Genomic DNA, 22280 nt, shown 5'->3' on the forward strand with positions numbered 1-22280 from the left:
ATATCTTTTGAGCAATAATGATGTTGTCAGAGATTTGTCGCCCAGAGACAAAATCAATGTGCAATGAGGAGACAAAATAATTTAACAAGAGTCTAAGTTTCTTAATAAGGATTTTAACAATAATCTTATAAGAAACATTACATAAATCAATCGGGTGAAAATCTAAAGATTGCACAACATTGGCTTTCTTGGGTATGAGAACCAATGAAATTAAATACAATGTATGTAACTTAAGTCTTTTTCTAATATACATATTGTCAAGCAGGGGAGGGACATGGTTTCTATTACTCATGGTTCCTAACAAGGCAAAAAATGGCTAAGTTGTACGTGGACTGATGGTAGATTGATTTGAGCCCAAATTTCATTGGGAGATATGACCTACCTCTCCTGCTCATGTGTCATTTTGGCCAAAATATATTCTTCCATGTACCAAAATCAAATGGACAATAGTGGTTAAAATGACCACTAATTGGATGATTCAGAGGATCCAATTTAAGTTGAAATAGTTTAGACAAAAAGGATTGAGGTTTCTAGTCTACACAAAACATGTAACCTTATTTGCTCCGTGCACATTTGTATTCATGTGAGATGAGATTAAATTTTATGGATATTTAATCCTCAAGGTTCCTTGTTAACACATTAAGTTTAAACTAAAATAAACTTTTTAGAGTAGCAAAGTAAAATAGAAAAATCTAGGATCATCGAAGTGGTGCATGAACATATATGAAATAATAAAGGACTAAGTTTTCTTCCACCCATAAAGAACGGTCCATCCACCTTCATAGGATTCACAAATTTCACACCCTCTCTCGCCCTACAGTGAATGAGATCCCTTTTTCTGCGGGTAATAATAAATAATGGAATGTCTCATTAAAAAAAAAAATAATGAAACATAAAACTAAAATTTGACACATAACTAATTAAAATTATTTTCAAAATATCCAATGATTAGAATTATCATATCATCATTTCATGTAGCATAAGTGGTGCACAAAACTTACACCAAAAAAAAACAAAAAAGTGGTGCACAAAAACCAGGCAAGTTAAATGTTCTATGCAAATTATGAAACCTTTCAACCTTTACTTCCCTTCTTTCTAATAATTTTGCAATATTAGAACTCCAAATTCTTCAATTCAGTAGCAATGGTGGCCATTAGGTAAGAATTTTGATTTCCATTCCAATCTCAGTGACTGGAGATTCCATTCTCAGAATCTATTCCAATGCAACAAAGGTTCTTCTTGCTTTAGCATCCAAACCCTCAAATCCCAACCCTTCTTTTACCTCCTCTCATCCATGGAACCTCGCAGACCTTCAAGAATGGTCATCGATCCCAAAATCCGTCAGGTCGGCTTCGTAACCTTCAACCCTGACGGTGGCTCTCCACGTCCTGAACGGACCCAATTAGGCACCTCCGCCTCCTCGCCGACCGCCAAGTCTCTCTCCCCTGTCATGATCCCTCCACCTCGCCACGCCTCAGATAATGTCTCATCTTCTCGTGCAGTTCAAGTTCATGTTCCCATGTCTCCCCTTCGTAGGTCTTCCATGGGTGATGATATGCGACATGGAAACTGCGATCCTTCTGACTCTCTTCTGGGTACTTCTCCTTCTCCTTCAAGTAAGCTTGATGATGGGGATTTCTTTGAAGAGGATAATATGTCTTCCACTGGTTGGATTGTTGGGGGATATCCCGGAAAACTTGCGTCGTCTTTTCCTGGCCCTGGGTTCGATTCTTCGGCCGCAAAATCGATTAAATTTCCGACGGTAGCAACCAATCTGATCACTGCTTCTGTGGTGAAAATCCCTACTGGTGTCTCTGGTATGCAATTACTTGTATGTTATATTGTAGATTCTACTTTGCATTATTACCTTTTTGTTTTTGTTAAGGAACCCAAATTGGCCAATTAAATTAGAGGCAGAAGAAACCCAATTGAGCCAACTCTGTAATATAATTTGTTGTTCATATACATGCTTTCACATTGAAGTCTATGAACTTTCTCTTGTGATAAGGTAATTCAGTGCCAACCCTGAACCAGTGAGATCCAGATGGAGATCAGCTTGCAACAGGATCGTAGGGGAAAAAAAGACGAACCAAACTAGGCAAGCGAAGACAAGAAAGATGGCAGATAGTTTTGGTCGATTGGTCTAGTTTGCAGGGAGAATAATCCAATAAAATTTGATCAAGATTATATAATAAAGAATTTCTCTAATTAGGACATCAGAAGCCAATCAGAATTTCAGGGAAATTGGTAGCAGGGAAGTGAAGGAATGAAATAATATCAGTGGTTAACAGTCAACAGAACTAGAACAACAGAGATTGAAATCAGGTTCAAAAAGATAGAATTTTTAAGAAGTTCAGTTGAAATAGGATTCTGAAAAATCAATGGAAATTTCAGGTTTCTGAAACCAGAATGAAACTAGAAGATAACAATAAATCAAAAGAGGAAATTAAAGTTTAAACAGAGCAGAAACTTAACTAACAGAATTAAGAGAGGAAAATAGCAGGCACAGGATATGGAAAAAGTGTAGAAACTAACCTGAATATCGATGGAAGAGAAAAGTAAGAATGGGAATGATATGATCAGGAATCCACCTGATCCGTATGGTTGGAATCCCACCATGGTGCACTACTGAATCTCACAGCAGTAAAACACTCTTGAATCCCACAAGAGTAAACACACTTGAATTTCACAAATGCAAGCCTGAATCCATAGACCAAAACAAAGCAAAAACCTTCCATTAATTCATCAAAATTCATTGGTAGGGCATAGCCCTTACATATGTTCAAATAAAATTTCAAATAACAGACTCAAACTAGGCATTAAATTCCTCCAGCCAATAGTTTACTATGAATATGGTCTTAACTGACTAAAACTCTGCATTAAATAAGAAAGAAACAACTTAAACAAGGCTGGACTCATAGAGACATATTCCAGCCTAGCTAAAACACTTTAATAGAAAATAAAAATAGAGAATAGGACTCTAACTAGACTAATTAATAAACTAAATCCCATATTCCTATATCTTATCCATATTTTAAGCCCGTTAAAGTGGCTTATTACAAAGAAAATCCATTACATCAAAGGTCCAAAACATATGTAACCCAACCCAAGGCTTATAACCAATAAACTAAGCCCACTTCTGTGTATTTTTCTGCATCATAAGTTTACTTGATGTACTTAAAGAGATTCTGTTCCAATATTTAACCATATCCAATGATACTTCATCCTGTTCTCAAAAGTTTTTCTTGTTGTATATCCTGTGTTGGTGGTAGTTGAAGTTTTCCCTGTAAGCTTATGTCATTTTTTACATCAGGCATTGAGTTGGAGATCAAGTACATTTGTCTTATACAGTCCATGTCCTTGTTTCCTGGAGTAATGATAGATGCTTAGAGACAGCAACTTTCACTCTTCAAGTATGCCTATCCATAACAAAATGTAGCCTTATGGTTATCCTCTCCTCTGTTTTGAGCTTTCCTGCTAAAAGCAGTACAATAGTTTATTAAATGATTGCCTGCCATGAAGTTTAGATGTGGAATTTCTTCCTTCATTTTAGTCTTATCGTAATGTTTATGTAACTAAGAACGAAAAAGCTATTGCAGAGAAACGTGGAGAATCAGGGGTGGAACTGCAAAATGAATGGGTGGAAAGTTCAAAACCATTGAAAGAAAAAACTTCAAAAGCTGAAAGGCGTGCCCTTCAAGAGGCACAACGAGCTGCCAAAGCCGCTGCAAAAGGTGCAGCTTGTTCTTTGCCTTTTTTCTTCTCCTTCCAATCTTTTCCCTTTAGAAGATTACTGCTTTCATGTAGAAAACCTAGGACCTGTAACTGGTAACTTGAGAGAAGAGAAAAAAGAGAGAATGAGAGAATAATAACTTGTTGTTCTCATTGATAGGAAAGCCCCTCTATTTATAATAGAGGGGAAATTACAAATAGAAAGGGGAACTCCTAATCAGATTAGGAATTCCTAATCATGATAGGATTCCAAGTTACAATAGGAAAAGAACTAGAACTAACAACTCAAACTGAAACTAAGACTAACAACTCACAGTAGAATTAGGACTTGACATAATTAGAAACTAGGACTCCAACTAGGACTAGGAAAATAGAAGATACACATATCAACCAAATCACTGTTCATGTGAACAGTGTCACATGAACAGTACTTCAACACTCCCCCCCAAGCTGGATTATACAAATAAGTAAAGAAAGAAGATCCAGCTTGAACTAAAGAAAAAAGAACTCCTAATAATGCTGACATTTCATTATGTGACTACATTGTTTGGCATCGAGTATCCAATTATTTGTTTTGTAATTTTACTTCTGTATCCCATTTTTGTTGTTGACTATATGGAAACTTACTTTTCCATTGAGGTTTGCTGAAAAACTGTTTAGATCTTCATAGACATTTCGAAAGGCAGTTACGGAAGCCTATTTTCTTTTATGTTCGTGGCCCGAATTTTTTATATATCAATTTGTAGTGTTTTTTGTGGGAGGTACCATTTTATGCTTTAATGCATGGAGAAATGATGGCACCATGGTTTGAGAACTCGGTTTCGTTACTGGTTTTGCTCAGCCAAAAAACTGAGTTGGGCCGAGAGGCCCGAGATCTCGGCGAGTTGGTGTACTTTTTTTTTTGAACTCGTTTGATGGTTTCGGTGGGCTTTTGGCCTAGTTTGGTCATGAAACTTGGTATACAGCCTATTTTGGGCCATTTAAACACAATGACACTATCAAATTTTCCAAAATCAAAGTCCAAATAGGAGTTTGACTTTGGATCCTAGGTTGGTAGGCTACGATGTACTAAACTACCAATAGGCCCTATTCTACACATAATTTAGTAATAGAAAGCAATCAAAGCATACAATTAATGTAAAACGACTCAATTACTTAAATAAGCATTAGAAATGTAAAAGTGTAAAATATATCAATATTAACATATACTTCTATGATTCCAAGCCATAGTTTCGAAGCAAGTTAGCCTCTGTATGTGACACATAGGCTTCCCATGTTATAGTGCTGCTGAAGCATTGCACGTACTCTTCCACATAATACATAAAAGTGTTGTCATCAACTATCCGAAGGAACCCTATCCTAGGGTATGGATGAGGCGGTTGCGATGAGATTGATCCACTGTTATTGCCACCAGGCTGCTGAACTACCATTGGCATGTATGGCTGGGTTTGTTGTAGATCTTGCAAATTTAATGATTGTTGACGTATCTCCGCGCAATCCAGCGAGTTTTCCGTCGATGGGATCAAAACCAAAATTTCAAGTTTCTTGGAGCTTCCTTGTCAAGATAACCGAAAGCACTAAGACCAATCGAGATGTCAACTGGTTTGGTCGAGTTAAAGCATAACCTGAAAACTTACTTTTCTATTGAGGTTTGCTGAAAAACTGTTTAGATCTGCATAGACATTTCGAAAGGCAATTACGGAGGTCTATTTTCTTTTATGTTCGTGGCATGACTTTTTTATATATCAATTTGTAGTGTTTTTTCTTTTTTGTGGGAGGTACCATTTTATGCTTTAATGCATGGGGAAATGATAGCACCATGGTTCGAGAACTCGGTTTCGGCACTGGTTTCGCCCAGCCAAAAAACTGAGTTGGGCCGAGATCTCAGCGAATTGGTGCACTTTTTTTTTTGAACTCGTTTGATGGTTTCGATGGGCTTATGACCTAGTTTGGTCATGAAACTTGGTATATAGCTTATTTTGGGCCATTTAAACACAATGGCACTATCAAAATTTCCAAAATTAAAGTCCAAATAGGAGTTTGACTTTGGACCCTAGGTTGGTAGGCTACGATGTACTAAAACTAATAGGCCCTATTCTACACATAATTTAGTAATAGAAAACAATCAAAGCATACAATTAATGTAAAACGACTCAATTATTTAAATAAGCATTAGAAATGTAAAAGTGTAAAATATATCAATCTTAACATTCCCTATGATTCCAAGCCATAGTTTCGAAGCAAGTTAGCCTCTGTATGTGACACATAGGCTTCCCATGTTATAGTGCTGCTGAAGCATTGCACGTACTCTTCCACATAATACATAAAAGTGTTGTCATCAACTATCCAAAGGAGCCCTATCCTAGGGTATGGAAGAGGCGGTTGCGATGAGATCGATCCACTGCTACTGCCACCAGGCTGTTGAACTACCATCGGCATGTATGGCTGGGTTTGTTGTAGATCTTGCAAATTCAATGATTGTTGACGTATCTCCGCGCAATCTGGCGAGTTTTCCGTCGAAAAATGGGATCAAAACCAAAATTTCAAGTTTCTTGGAGCTTCCCTGTCAAGACAACAGAAAGCACTAAGACCTATCGAGATCTCGACTGGTCTTGATTGAGTTAAAGCATAACTTAAAGGGGGGTTTGGTTCAGTGATGTCGATCTCGAGCAAAACATTGTAGTTTTCCATTTCGTTTTCCATCTTGTCTCACCTTTTGAAAATAGCAAGATATTACCAAGATCTCGCCGTTCTTGTTCCATGGATGGCACTTCAGTTTATTATAGAATTGCCATCATTTCTTTGTAACTTGGGTATTTGATATTCGGTTGGATCCATATTGATCCGAATAGGGTGTTTTGAAACCTGGATTCCGCATCAATTGGTATCAGAGCAAACCTGGCCGATAGATCCAACCCTCTTACTGAAGATCCGTCATCCATTAACAAATTCAACTTACATGAGAGAAGCTCGATGAGATTCAGCGACAATGCAAGGAGACTCCAACGACAATGCAAGGAACTTAAGAGCCAATTGTTGGTCACATCTGATCCTATGGACACTTCCTTCGACCACTTGATCTTAGTCGTTGAGCAAATGGTGGAAGAGCCAGAAGACGATTCACCAATGATGGGAGACGAGATGGCATTGATTTTCGTTGAAGATCAACTTGTGGAATTGGATAAACTGGTTGATCGTTTGAGTGAACTGGTCGATTTTATATTTCCATGTTACTACTTCAACAACAAACTTCACGTCGCGGATTTATATTGTTCGATCATGGTTTAATCGATGATTTCATACAGTCAAGGATAGATGCCGATTGAGTGATGCTGATTCTCCCATTCTACAAAACTCAAGGTTGAGTTTTTCTCGTCACAGGGGGAATTGATGTAGGTGCACTTCCTTGGACTGACCCAAATCTGTAGGGAGCCCAGATGGAGATAAACCGGTCCAATTGGGTTTTTAAGTCTAGTAGGATATTTAGGATTCAATTTTGGGATAATCATGTAATCTTTCTTTTTTGGGTAAATTATGTAGGATATTGGGTTTAGTGGTTTGAGTTGATTTTAGTTTCCTAGTTTAAGAGTTACTATTTTTAGAAGTTTATTTTCTTATTAATATGCATGTAACCCTACATCAGAGTTTAGATTTGAAAGAAATGAGAATGGACTAAGATTGAGTTTGTGTTGTTGAAGCCTGTGTAGCGTGCGATCTCCCTCCCATCTCTCTTTTCTTCCCTCTCTCCCCTTCCCTTGGATTCTCTCTTTCTCCCTCATTCTTCTCTTCATTTTTCTTCTTCTTTTCTGGATTTTCTTTTCCCCATTCCCTGCTCTGGCGCAGACACAGTCTCTCACGATCAAGGCTGTTCTTTTTTCATCTCGTCTTCTTTCCTCTTTATATACTGGGCATAAGATCCCCATCCTTGGGCATCGCTACCTGTATGATCTGGTGGCTGAAACCCATGTGGGCTGTGAGATAGCAATCCTAATCCACACTTGTTTTATTTCTACCTCCAGGTTTGAGTTCAGACATCAAATCCTCTCTCTTCACTTGCTGTTTTTGGGGTGACCCTTAGCTGCATTCAAGAGGGTTATTGAATTGGGAACTTTGCCCTAAAATATTATATCCAATAAAGCTCCAGAGAAGAAGATCTCTTCTTCGAAGTCGCCCCTGGTTTCTGCCTCTGGTTTGTGCTGGAGGTAGGAGATGATAACCCTCCATTCATGATTTCACTTCCTTTTTTAATTTTGACTGACCCACTTTCTATATTACCCCTCACTCTCTCATTATTTACTACTTACCCTTACTAGCCAATAATTATAGAACCCTCTTGTATCCTCTCCCTCATTAGCTACCAATATCTTATGCAGAGCTACAGCCCATCATCCGCAAGAAGAAGAAGAATAAGCTGCTGTCCAAGTAGTATAGTCAGTAGTGTTAGTGGTGGATCATACTTAGTTTTTTTTTTAGTGTTTTTTATGTTTTAAGTTGAACCGGCCCAAACTGGTTGAATCAGTGGTCCAATTTAAGTGACTTGAGTTACCTTCATGTTATTATGTAATTTTCTGTTTTTTGTGTCCACACCACACTCCCACGATTTAGAAAGGAGTGGTTTAATTAAGTCGGCTAGGGGTCCTTTAGACTCCTAGGCTGAGTAGGAGTAGAGGCTTTTCAGCCTATTTAAATTAATGGAATTCGTGGAGCTTATTCATTCTCCACTTTATGAAATTAAAAACTGCTGTTTGCAACTGCTGCTTCTCTTCTCCTTGTGAGATTGCTCTGTGTTTGATCTAGGCAAGGTGGGATTGGTGTGTGATCCAATCGACATTTTGCAGTGCGAAGCCTGGGTGGTTTGAACAAGCTCTCTCTCATGTGTTCTTCTTCAAGACTCGATTTTTCTTCAAGTTTCTGCTGCTGCCATCATTCCCCCTGCATCTCCAAATAAGTATGAAGCTCCCCATCCCTAATCTTCTGCTCCTAAACCTTCTACAGCCCAACCCTATCATTCCCCTTTTATTTTCCTAAATTTTCCTAAACCTAATTCACTCACAGCCTTAACCCACCATCAGAATCCATTCAAATTTAAACTACAGCACCCTCACAACCTCCCTCACACTCGATCCTGACTTTTGCCCCATCCCACCATCAAAACCCTAAATTCCTTTAACTTCCATTAAAAACCCAAAACCCTAAATTTCATTCCAACAACATCCAGCCATCACCAGTCCATCATACCTTGGCCGAGTGACTCTCTCTACCCCTAGAGAACTCGACCTAAAGCCCCTGCCCTAATTCCATCTCTAAACCCTAGATCCCCTCACTTACACTTTTTTAAAAACCCGAAACCCGAAACCCTAACCTGCTGTCCTTTGAATTCTCTCACTTCCATCCATCAAAACATCATCACACCAATACTGATAGACTCTTCTACACCTGTGTAGCATAACCAACCCTTCAAACCTTAACCTAACCCTAACCCTAATCCTAATTTTGACCTAAATTCACATTTTACCCCAATCGGACTGCCTGTTCACAGCAGATCCTGAAGCTTTGGCTCCTAGCTGGTCTCTTTGCCACCTAGGACTACATTAATAGCCCTTTCATATTTGGTTAATTACGTCCCTACCACTTCCCCTTGATAATGTAGTTTATTACAGAATTGCCAGTGCTTCTTTGTAACTTGGGTATTTGGTATTTGAATGGGCCCATAGGGATCCAAATAGGGTATTTTGACCTGGGTTCCGCATTTGGAAAAGAGAGTTACCTGCAAAGAGAATGGTTATACGGAGAGACCGGTCCTTATTACAATGAATAGCTCTTTGAGATTTTCATTTCAAACTTGACTGTCTCATATTAGGGGTTGTAAGTTGGGCTGGGTAGTTAGATCAGTGTGGATCCAATTCCAGTCTGTGTAGTCTGGACCTAAACCTTGACCAGGTCTGAATTCATCATAAACTACTGTAACTTAGCAGCCCAAAATTCTTGTTTCAGGCTGAACCATGCAAGCCACAAACTTGGTAAGCTTGAACACCATTTTCTCAAGGAAATTTATGTTCTAAAAATTATGTATGTATACATGTATACAGTATGCATGTGAGGAAGCATCCCAAAACAAAGTTCATTGAGTATGGACCAGTGTAGGATCATAGGCTTAGAATGGGTAACCCAGATTCTAACATCAGATCGGGCTCAAAATTGAGTTTAGTTTTGGCTCTGCCCTTGCTTGTTTTTGACTTAGTTTTCCTAGCACAAGTTGCAACACTAGCCTCAATGCATGAGGCTGAGCAACATGAATTCTTGAAAGATGGATCTCGTATGTGCTTTTTGTGGTGCCATTTTTAAGCATGGCTGTGTTTCCCTGATGCTGATATTATCAAAATCATAGGCTTCTTTCTTATTAAGATTTTTCTTTATGAAAAGTATCATAATTATTAATATCTTCGTGTAATTTTATGAAGGATTGCTGTTATGATGCTGTTGAATTTCAAGCTTGCTGTTATGTGGTTTTCTGCCATGAAGAGGCTAATGTGGCTTATTCCAGCCAAAAGCATGGGGTGGCCTCTGGATTAGCCACATATAGAGTTCCCTTCTCAATGCCAGCTCCATGGTCCATCTTGTACTGCACTTTTCTCTGTTAATAGCATTTGAATATTCTTAAATATAAATCAGGCGTCGAAAAGTGACTTCTGTTGTCATTAGAGAGACCATGTAACATAATTTTTCCTGATAGTTGACCATAATTGAAATAAGATGAAAGAAAAAGAAGAAGGTCCTTATTTCATTCTCTTTTGGTTCTTGATATTTTCGTCTACAATGGCTTATATTTGTATGACTTAAAAAGATTTGTGACCATTTACTCATATAGTCATATCTTGTCATTTATCTCAAATGCCTTGAAGGTTTGACGGTATTCCTGACCTGGTTTATCTATCTTTTCTCCATTTAGCCTCTATAATATTTTTATATTAGATGTCTTTTAAAGGTTTGCTATACCCTCTTGACGTTTGGATTCTATTTTAGTGTCTTATACAATCTATCTTCTGGGTTTTTGTTGTCACTGCTGTTCATTATTTGTTCAGCTTTGCTCAATTTTAATATATTCCGGCATACTGCCACTAATCATCTGACCATTGTATACTTCTTTTTAGTTGGTGTAGCTGAAGGAAGTAAGACTCCTACGGCTTCTGGAGGACCACCTCCAAAGAATGCAAAACAAACTAAGACTCTGAAGAATTCACAACAGAAAGATGTTTCTCCTAGAGCAGCTTCTGTTGCAGTTTCGGAGAAGAAAGGAGGTGATCGCCCATCAGAAAAAGATAGGAAGAAAGATGTTCCTCCTCCACGCATGCAATTTGATGACAAGCAACGGGTTGAAAAGGCTAAAAGGCGTGCAGTGGTCAAACAAACTGAAGCTAGAAACAGAGTTGAGTTGTTTAGGCATTTGCCTCAATATGAACATGGAACTCAACTTCCTGACCTTGAGTCAAAGTTTTTCCTACTTGATCCAATGCATCCTGCTATTTACAAGGTACTTGGTTTAGCAACTTGGTGGAAATGTCAACTTAGATCTTTTTATCATATGTATATGACTGTATACTGGTAACCTCAGACATGGCAGCTGGACTTCCAAGATGGTTTTCCTTTTTTTTTTTCTTTTTTTTTTTCATATTTTAATTATTTTTTCTGTTTGTCCTCCAAGTGGATTCTGAGGTTAATCATCTTTTTAGTTTCCAAATTCAGATATGGTGTGGATTTGTTGTATTAGTTTGGTGTTGGTAGAGTACTTTTAGTTCTGGCTCTTTTTATTTCATTGTACCACTATGTATTTCTATGTATTAATATGTACCACTATTTTGCTTTATAAATAAAATGATGTTAATTATAGAGTAATTTTTATTTTACAGTTTTCTCTTTTCTAATATTTAGTTTATAAATTATTGTCAGGTTGGATTACAGTATTTGGCTGGAGATATATCTGGTGGAAATGCTCGTTGTATTGCAATGCTCCAAGCTTTCAAAGAAGCCATTCGAGACTACTCCACACCTCCAGAAAAAAATCTTAATAGAGATCTGACTGCAAAAATCAGTAGTTACGTTTCTTTTTTAATAGAGTGCAGGCCCCTTTCAATCAGCATGGGAAATGCAATTAGAGTTTTGAAGAATCTAATCAGCAAATTACCTGTGACACTTGGTGAGTCAGAAGCAAAAGTAGCTCTTTGTGCAGATATTGATCGTTTTATAAATGAGAAGATAGTACTAGCGGACAAGGTGATAGTCAGGCATGCTGTGACAAAGATTAGGGATGGGGATGTACTTCTCACATATGGCTCATCCTGTGTTGTTGAAATGATGCTATTGTATGCCCAAGAGCTGGGGAAACAGTTCCGTGTTGTGGTAGTAGACTCCCGTCCAAAGCTTGAAGGACAAGCATTAATTCATAGATTGGTGGCGAAGGGCATCAGCTGTACATATACGCATATAAATGCTGTTTCTTGTATCATGCATGAAGTCACAAGGGTTTTTCTTGGGGCTGCTTCAGTTTTGTCTAATGGAACAGTTTACTCAAGGGTTGGAACTGCATGTGTAGCCATGGTAGCTCATGCATTCCATGTTCCAGTTTTAGTATGCTGTGAAGCATATAAATTTCATGAAAGGGTGCAGCTTGACTCAATATGCTTTAATGAATTAGGTAGGTCCATCTCTGAAACAGTTTGTGCTATGCTAATTTTAGTTTGCATCATGTTCTTTCAACACTTTTGTCTTGTACAACCATTACTTTTTGCAGGTGATCCAGATGTTATTGCAAAAGTTCCTGGAGGAAAGGATGTGAACCATTTGGATAATTGCACGCATAGTGAGAATCTTCAACTTCTGAACCTTATGTAAGTTCTCTGGAGATCAAATACTAGAACCCTGACAAGCTTATTTTTGACCCAGCTGATTTTCATAGCTCTTACCTTGGTTTGACACTGTTACAGGTATGATGTGACACCTTCAGATTATGTCTCAATGATTATCACTGATTATGGCATGGTAAGTTATATTTATTTTAACCTTACAAGTTTTCAGCCTATCTTTATCTGGAAGTATATTGCAAAATATGCTTCTAGGCCTTCATAAGTGGAAGGTTCAAAGCTTGGTCTTGGAAATTTAAACCGATTTATTAGAATCTAAAGTGGTCAATGTCCTTAGCTAAGTGTACATTGAAGTATTAATCCAATGGGTAGGGGAGGGGTTAACTACCTTTGTGGGAGTCTAGACCACTAATCCTTAGCTGTGCAAGCTCTTGCATGTTCAGTGGTAAGAGAGAAGTATTACTTGTATATTTTCTTTTTCTCTTGGATTTCTATGCTAGGATTGAAATTTAATACGTAGATCAGGAGGTTTTTGAATTGCATTGAGCAGGATTTGTCTAGGTGACCCAATGTAATTGGGTTTGTCGGGGTAGGATTTTTTTTTCCTTGGGTGGTGGGGGTGTAATTGGGAAAATTATCTGGCTCCATTTCCTGCCCGGTCCATTTCCCCAAGTCCCTCTAATAGGGGGGGGGGGGGTGGACCCCACCCAGGCAGTGTGTTCGGGCAGGGGTAGGGTGGTCATTTCTGCCCCCTATTAGAGGAACCTGGGGAAATGGAGCAGATAATTATCCGTGTAATTGTCTTTGTTGAATTTGAGCTTGTGAATGTGCTTGAATACATCGTAGATAATGCTTGCTTGGTTGTTGTATTGAGCATGCAAAAGTTCTTGGTGGTCTTTTTCTCTTTTCTTTTCAATATACCTTTGATATTGGTTACTACAAGAAGGTCCACGATTGCCACTTTGAATTAGTTCTGAATGTTCATCTGCTTTCAGGTCCCAACTACAAGCGTCCCTGCAATTGTGCGAGAATACCGAAGAGAATGCTTATGGATATAGAGAGGCCCCACATGGCCTATTCCATTAGAGAACCATGACAACATAAACGTACGTTTCTTAACCAATTACCATACTGGAATTCTTCCTACAGGCCCGTGGTCATGAAGCTGGGATAATAAGACATTAGAAATCTGTATCATTTAGGTCCTTTTTGGAATGATTGATTTATGCCTGTGAAAACTTTCTAGTGATTTTTGTGGCCAAATGTGTGAGTTATTACTAAAAGTACTGCAGAAATATGTGCAGAGCTGATTTGGAACCAAGGCTGTAGAAGGGTTCTAAGTCAAGCTTCCCAAGCCTCAGTTCAGACCAGAACCTACCAACTAATGGCACATTGACATCCCCACAGACTGCAGGTCCTTACGAAGATGACTGTGGCAAGCCATCCTTAACGTACCTTTATGAGGGAACCAATTAGTTGATCGTTCTGGGGTTCATATTCACTGTTGACATTGTCTATGGCCCATGGGAGTTGTAAATATAGAGAGAAGCAACCATTTTGCTTAAAATGTTAAGTTCTGATCTTGTTTTTGACAACGGACCATGCATGCATTACTGTTTCTCCCATTGTTTGTGAAAATAAAACGCCAGACCAAAACCAGGTTCAACAAATACATGCTTTCATCAATGCAAACAATGGGTTTTCCTTTTGTGATTGTTTTCTGTTTGTATAATGGAAAATATAGATATTGTAATGAGGAATGTCTAATTCTGTTCAATGGCAATGTAGCATATCACTGAAGGTACAAATCTGATCTTTCCTTTGGTTGAATATGGAAAATATAGAGATTGTAATCAGGAATGTATAATTGTGTTAAATGGCAATGCACGTGTATGAAAGAAAAAAAAAAGTTTGATCAAGTGTATGTCATTAGATTGGGTCAGTCAAGTATGGGATAGGTTAAAGGGCTTGATTTAATTCGTTCATTAGCTCTAGAGTTTTTGACATATCGATCAAGTATCTGACATTTGGTATTAGAGTCGGGTATCACGTCACGTATTCGAGTAACGGAAAGGGCTACTTAGTGAAATCTGTCAAGAAATGGCTGCTTACTGCCAGGTACCCCAACCTAGTATGAGATAGGTTAAAGGGTATCAAGAAAGGGCTACTTATTGCTAGACAGAAACCTTGGGGCTGAGTGGAGTTAAGAACGAGGGTTGTGGAAGTGTGGTAGTTTGTTATGTGCCTAATGGGATTCGATCTAGTGTATGGGCGATAGATTGGGTCAGCTTAGTATGAGATAGGTTAAAGGGTTTGATTTAATGTGTTCCATCAACTTTGGAGATTTTGGCATATCGGTCAATTACCTAAGACAACTAATCCTTGAGGATAGAAGAACACCCGACAAGAACAAGTATTAAAAGAAGCGTTAGAGTTTACTACGATCTAAAGAGATTCTTGCATAAAATCCTGATCAACCCGGCGAAATAAGGGATGCTAGGTTTCTAGCTAGTGAATCATTCAAGTAATGGGATGTATATCACCAAATAGAAAGCATAAAGTCATTCTGAAACTCCTTCAGTGTAGGAAGATGGAAGGCACATGTGCCTTGGTAAAATATTCGAGCATCTTGTGAGAACAAGATTCACTTTAACTTTTCGAAACATAGAAGCAGGGTTTTAAAACATAGAATCAGGAACGGAATCAGTCATTGGTGTCGGTGCTCAAAAGCCCTAGAATAGGTCCTCATATCCAAAAATAGGGAATTTCTAGGGTTTTTGGGTATTAATAGACCATGTTGGAACAATGGAAATCGGGATTAATAAAGGTTGATTCACTGATCTGATTCCTGATTCTTAAAACCCTACTATCAAGTGCTTCTCTCATTATTAGTGTAATGATTTAAGATCATCTTATTTTTTGTTTAGAGGTCGGGGACTGATCACGATCAGTGCATAAAGAAAGAGATGAGCAAGAGACGAAGGTTTAACGTGGTCCAGCTTCCCAGGATAGGAAGCCTACGCCCACAGCAGGAAATCCCTCTCTTCACTCTTTATTGGGGGGAGGGTTATCTTGTTCCTTAAATAAAGAATTACATATGTGATTGGATAAGAATGAACAACTCATAGAGCCCCAATTACGCCCATTATTAGTTGTAGAATCCTGATTATACTCCTCTACCATATATGCGGGATTTCCTTCCTTATCTGATGCGCTAATCTCGCTAACACTCCCTCTCCAAGTTGGACCGAAGATATCGACAGAGGTCAACTTGGATAGCAAGCTTTGGAAGACTCCTCCAGATAAAGCTTTGGTAAACATATCAGCAAGTTGGTCTTTACTCCGTATATATGGAGTTTCAATGATCTTGGCTTGAATTTTCTCACGAATGAAGTGGCAATCGACTTCGATGTGCTTCGTTCTCTCATGGAAAACTGGATTGGAAGCAATGAGTATGACTGCTTGATTATCACAAAACAGCTTCATGGGTAGGCTAGAGGATCCTAGGCTGAGCTCAATAATCAAGGAGCTCAGCCAGACTAACTCACTTGTAGCTAGTGCCATTGCCCTGTATTCGGCTTCAGCACTTGAGCGGGCAACCACACTCTGTTTTTTGCTTTTCCAAGTGACCAAGTTGCCCCCAACGAAGGTACAAAAACCGGTAGTAGATCTTCTATCAATAGGAGACCTAGCCCAATCGGCATCAGCATAACCCACAATAGTAGTGTGACCGTTTTTCTTCATCCAAATTCCTCTGCCAGGACATGACTTTAGGTATCGTAAGATATGATCAACGAGGTCCATATGCCATTCAGTAGGGGAATGCATGAATTGACTAACGTAGCTAACCGCATACATAGTATCAGGTCTTGTAATGGTCAAGTAGATTAACTGTCCAACTAGTCTCTGGAACCGGCCACTATCTGGCAGCTGCTTATTTTTGCTATCAAATTTGCTACCATAATCCATGGGGGAGTCAACAGGTTTAGCTCCAAGTTTCCCTGTTTCTTCCAATAGGTCTAAGGCATATTTTCTTTGTGACATAAACAGCCCTTTACTGGACCTAGCAATCTCAATCCCAATGAAGTAACGTAACCTCCCTAAGTCTTTAATGTCAAACTTCTCATTTAGATATTGTTTGAGCTTAGTTATTCTGAGGGAATCGTTCCCTGTAATAACAATATCATCCACGTACACAAGGACTACAACAATTCCGGTTTTACCTCTCCTAGTAAACAATGAGGAGTCAGATTGTCCCTTTTTAAAACCAACAGCCAGGAGAGCAGAGCTTAATTTTCCATACCAGGCGCGTGGAGATTGTTTTAATCCATCGATAGCCTTGTTGAGTTTGCAACAATAACCAGATTTATTCCCAAGAGTGTGGCCAGGGGGGAGGTCCATATAGACTTCTTCTTCAAGGTCACCTTGCAGGAACGCATTTTTAACGTCCATTTGAAATAAATCCCAATCATAATTAACAACCACTGATAATAAAACACGAACGGTGTTCATTTTAACTACTGGAGCAAACATTTCCTTGTAGTCGACACCATAGGTTTGGGTATATCCTTTTGCAACAAGTCTGGCTTTATATCTCTCAATGGAGCCATCACTTTTGTGTTTGATCTTATAGACCCACCGACACCCAACATGGCGTTTTCCATCGGGAAGAGGAACAATATTCCATGTGTGGTTTTTATCTAGAGCCTTGAGCTCTTCATCCATAGCCTTGACCCATATTGACAAGGTCTTAGCTTTAGAGAAATTACAGGGCTCTCTATGAGCATCTATTTTAGCCAAAAAAACCTTTAAATTTAGGAGCAATATTATCATAACATAAATGATTCTGAATTGGGTAGGCAGTGGCATAGGTAAAATCATGTAACCTGACAGACGACTGAGTGACCCTTGTAGATCGACGAATTGGAACAACCTGGGTATGGGTAGTTTGAGGATCCCCAGCAGGTTGAGTATTACCAGTGTCTGGTTGAGTATCATCAGTGTCGTTTCTCACATCATCCCCATTTTCATCAACTTGAGTTGTATCAACCTGGGTATTACTCCCAGCAGCTTCAGATACAATAGGCAGAGGAGCAAATTCAAAATCCACATTAAATTGACTATAATCAAAGTCACCACAATTGGTCTCCCCCTGAATTTGATCCCTGTCAGGAAATAACATGTTAGGTTCATCAAAGTGAACATCAAGATAAAAAATCACCTTTCCAGCCATGTAATCATAACACTTGTACCCCTTTTTAACAGAGGAGTAACCAAAAAACATGCACCGACGAGCCCGTGGGTCAAGTTTTGCACCGGTTTGAGAGTGGACATAGCACACACTTCCAAAGACATGGAGGTGGGAAATATTAATTGGCCGGCCAAGAAGCCCCTCCATGGGAGATTTGAAATTGAGCACCTTACTAGGAAGGCGATTAATCAGGTAACAACTTGTGAGAATGGCATCGGACCAAAAACGCTTAGGAGCGTTGGCATGAAAGAGGAGAGCCCGGGTCACTTCGAGTAAGTGACGATTTTTCCTTTCTACAACGCCATTCTGTTGAGGCGTGCCAACACAAGAAGTTTGGTGAATAATCCCACGGGTTCTAAGAAAATTCCCAAATGGGCCATTGGTATACTCTGTTCCATTATCAATACGTAAAACTTTAATTTGGGCATTGTACTGAGTTTGGACCATGTTATAGAAATTTTGGAACTCAGTTAACACATCGTGTTTGGACTTCAGTAAATACACCCAAGTAGCACGAGACTTGTCATCTATAAAGGTGACAAAATATTTAAAACCATCTCGGGAATCAACAGGAGCTCTCCCCCAGACGTCAGAGTGTACCAAATCAAACAAATCTTTAGAAATAGTAACACTATGAGGGAAAGGTAACCGATGCTGTTTAGAATAATGACAAATCTCACAATTATTGGAATTAATAGAAAAAGACGGATTCAAGGAATGTAAAGTACGATCCGATGAATGTCCTAATCTCCAATGCCACAGACGAGCCATCGTTTCTTTATTTTGCTGAGCTGCAAGAGCAATACCAAGAATATCCAAAAAATAAAGACCATTTTGGAAATGGCCTTCACCAATCTTCCTCGAAATTCTGTCTTGAAAGGTTACCTTATCAGATGAAAAAATCACATCACAGTTTAGTTCCTTGGTCAGCCTACTAACAGATAGTAGATTAGAAGACAGGGAGGGAACAAATAATCCATCAAAAGATCTAGAAAAAAGATTAATCTTTCCAAGTCCTTGGACCGGCACATGAGTGCCATTGGCCACTGTGATAGGAGAGGCACCAACATTGGTGTTTAATTGAGATAATGGATGAGGGGAGCTGCACATATGATGCGTGGCTCCAAAGTCTATAATAAACACATCTTTAGACAAAGTATTAAGGGCAAAAAAGTTACCAGAGGTATGAGCCATGTGCCCTGCATCAATCGGTCCACCATTTCCTGTAGTGAAACTACCATTTTTCATCAAAAGAGTTTGAAGCTGCTGTGCCAACGTTCCAAGAGATGTATGTAAATCTGGATTTGTAGTATTCTTAGCAGCAGTATTGGCATCAGGAATCTTAGAGTCCACCCCTTTCTCTTTACTTGGACGAAGGTGTGGATACAAAACCCAACAACGGTCTTTGGTATGGCCATCACGACTACAATGGTCACAGTGATATCGTCCTTGATTTTTACCACCACGGCCACGAGACGAAGAGGAAGATGATCGCTGTCCTTGAGAAGCACCAGCGGCAGCAAGGGCTGAATTTTCAGGTACCCCCTCGCTACTGGATTTAGGTGTATTAGTCATGGCACGACGACGAGTTTCTTCTCTATGAACAGTGGCGCAAACTGAAGCAAAGGAAGGAAGAGTATGACTCAATAGCATTTGTCTCCTTAAATCTTCATATTCAGATTGCAAGCTTGCCAATAACTGAAAGGTTCGATCCTGCTCCTCTCGTTGAGTATAGATTTCAACAGAGGCAGCAGGGGGACGATACAGCTTTAACTCGTCCCACTTGCGCTTCATATTACTGAGATGTTCGGTGAAAGATTGATTTGGGGCTTGCTCCATGTGTGAGAGCTCTTGCGCCATGTATGAGAGCTCTTGCTGTAATTCAAACACACAAGTAGTGTTTTCAGCTTGCCCATTCATGTCCTTCAATGAATCCCATAAAGCTTTAGATGTATCTGAGTAAGCAAAGATTTCATAGACTTGTGGATCCATTGAATTGAACAACCACGACATGACCAAGTTCAAATTTTGGATCGATTGAATCAGGCGCTTTGGTGGCACCATTGATGTAACCGAGCTTAGAATGCCCACCAAGAGCGACGGTCACGGCTTTCGCCCAAGGCAAATAATTAATACCATTAAGGGTGAGAGACGTGAGGCGATTATGTGTCTCGGTCACCTTATTTGTTTCAGATGCAGAAGATGAACTAGAGGATTTTTCCATTGCAGCAATAATAAAAAAATAGGAGAACAAAACTTATCTATAGAATGACTGAAGACCAAGATGGCAGCGAACAGATTCATCCCAGGATATCACGATCAGTGCATAAAGAAAGAGATGAGCAAGAGACGAAGGTTTAACGTGGTTCAGCTTCCCAGGATAGGAAGCCTACGTCCACAACAGGAAATCCCTCTCTTCACTCTTTACTGTGAGGAGGGTTATCTTGTTCCTTAAATAAAGAATTACATACGTGATTGGATAAGAATGAACAACTCATAGAGCCCCAATTACACCCATTATTAGTGTAGAATCCCGATTATACTCCTCTACCATATATGCGAGATTTTCTTCCTTATCTGATGCGCTAATCTTGCTGCTAACAACTAGTTGGGTTTTGTGCCTCTTATTACCAAGATCTCTTCTTGACAGTCAACACTCTCATTATTGGTACTTAGCTTCAAAAGCACTGCATACGACAATTTGGAATGGAGGTTTATAGAGCAGCTTCATTGAAAATGGGTTTTTTTTTTCTCTTCTTAGGTCAAATTAATCATGTTGTGCATTACATCGATATCCTACCATTTCTTGATTAATGAATCTACTAAGCCCTCTTTGCAGTGATAAACAAGGTTGAAAGGAGGATTGATCCATTTGATCAAAATCAGACATAGTGGTTTGCTGATTTCTCATTTGTTATTCGTCAATGATTGTCTCTTATTTTCCGAGCTCCATTTGCAAGAGGTGTGTAACTTAAAGGCTTGCTTAGAGTTATATAGCAATGCTAGTGGCCAGGCGATAAACTTTTCCAAATCATCGCTCATGTTTAGTACTAACACACCTTCCAAATTCAAGAGGTGGATCTCCCACGTCCTCAAGACCTAATACGGTTCAAGCCCGTATAAGTATCTCGGCTTATCTATTGAATTTGGACAAACCAAGACTCATGTCTTCCATGAGGTTCAAGATAAGCTATCTCAGAAATTGTAAGGCTCGAAGCAGAAGCTTTTAACGTACGCAGTTAAAGAGATTATGCTCATGTTGATGGCTTTCTCTCTTTGCAATTACACTTGTTCCTACTTCAAATTGCCAATTTCGCATTATGACTTTGAGGAAGGCTGTTGCTAACTTCTTTTGTGGGGAAGAGGCTGGGAAATCTAAGATCCATTGGGTTTCATGGAACCGTCTATGCAAATCAAAGGATAAAAGGGATTTGTAACTTTTGGAATTCCAAACTTCAATACCTCGCCTTTCTAACCAAGGTGGTGTGGAGATAGTGGTATTCCCTAGAGAACCCATGAGGTGCAATTTTTAAAGTCCATATATTACCCAAACTTAGAATTTTTTGTAAAGAAAAAAGGTAGGAAAAATGGGGTTTGCTGCCATTAAACTTGACATGTCAAAAGGCATATGATAGGGTAGAATGGCAAATGATTACTAACCTTTTTCGTTTTCTTGGCTTTAATGAACATTGGATTTTCCTGGTGTACTCCCTTATTTCTACCTCTTCCTTTTCTTTCAAAATCAATGGCAGCCCTTTTGGTTTCCTTTAACCCTCTAGGGGCCTTCGACAAGGTTGCCCTTTTAGCCCTTACCTCTTTCTCCTAGCTATGGAAGTCTTATCTAGGCATTTGGATGCTTGCAGGGACATTGGACTTTTTAAAGGTATTAAAATTGCCCGAAGTTCCCATGAGATCTCCATCAGTTCTTTGCGGATGATACTTTCATTTTCTGCAGAGCTACTGAGGATGATTTTTTAACAATAAAGTCTATCCTTGAGCTTTTTTCTGATATTTCTGGTTAAGAAATTAACTTTAATAAAAGTGAAATCTCTTTCAGTAGTAATGTCTCCCATGCTCATAGGAAACATCTTTGCACACTCCTTCACATGAAAGAAATGACCTCTAAATCTGTTTATCTCGGTACTAATCTGTTTTGCAACAGATCCAAATACAAGGACTTAAGCTTTTTAGTGGAAAATGTGCGCTCTAAACTTGCCACTTAGAAAGGTAATTTCCTTTGTTTTGCTCGAAGAAGAATTATGATCCAATTTGTCCTTGCATCCACTCCGTCTTACATAATGTCAAGTTTTCTCTTTCCCCAAAAAACATGCCAGGAATTAGATTCTATTAATCTATGTTTTTGGAATAATGACCTTGCTGGCAAACAAAAATGCCATCTGGTTGGTTAGGATTCTATCTGAAGACCTTTAAATTAAGGA

The 22280-nt window shown here is 39.0% G+C and overlaps 1 protein-coding gene across 1 annotated transcript; it reads left to right on the forward strand.

The window, feature by feature from the left end:
* Positions 1–1294: 1294 nt before the first annotated feature.
* LOC122643102 (translation initiation factor eIF-2B subunit delta-like) lies at positions 1295–14297 on the forward strand. Its single transcript, XM_043836734.1, has 8 exons — positions 1295–1817; positions 3600–3734; positions 10893–11263; positions 11680–12424; positions 12521–12617; positions 12714–12768; positions 13586–13665; positions 13751–14297. Exons 1-7 carry the CDS (start codon positions 1295–1297, stop codon positions 13646–13648), a joined length of 1989 nt encoding a protein of 662 aa, XP_043692669.1. The 3' UTR covers positions 13649–13665; positions 13751–14297.
* Positions 14298–22280: the final 7983 nt, after the last annotated feature.

This window comes from Telopea speciosissima, chromosome 10, assembly GCF_018873765.1.
Source record: "Telopea speciosissima isolate NSW1024214 ecotype Mountain lineage chromosome 10, Tspe_v1, whole genome shotgun sequence".
Classification (NCBI taxonomy): Eukaryota; Viridiplantae; Streptophyta; class Magnoliopsida; order Proteales; family Proteaceae; genus Telopea; species Telopea speciosissima.

Coding starts and splice junctions, on each gene's coding strand:
- LOC122643102 (XM_043836734.1), top strand. CDS start 1,295: ATGGAACCTCGCAGACCTTCAAGAATGGTCATCGATCCCAAAATCCGT. Junction 12,425..12,520: donor AATATGCTTTAATGAATTAG/GTAGGTCCATCT, acceptor TACTTTTTGCAG/GTGATCCAGATGTTATTGCA. Junction 12,769..13,585: donor TTATCACTGATTATGGCATG/GTAAGTTATATT, acceptor ATCTGCTTTCAG/GTCCCAACTACAAGCGTCCC.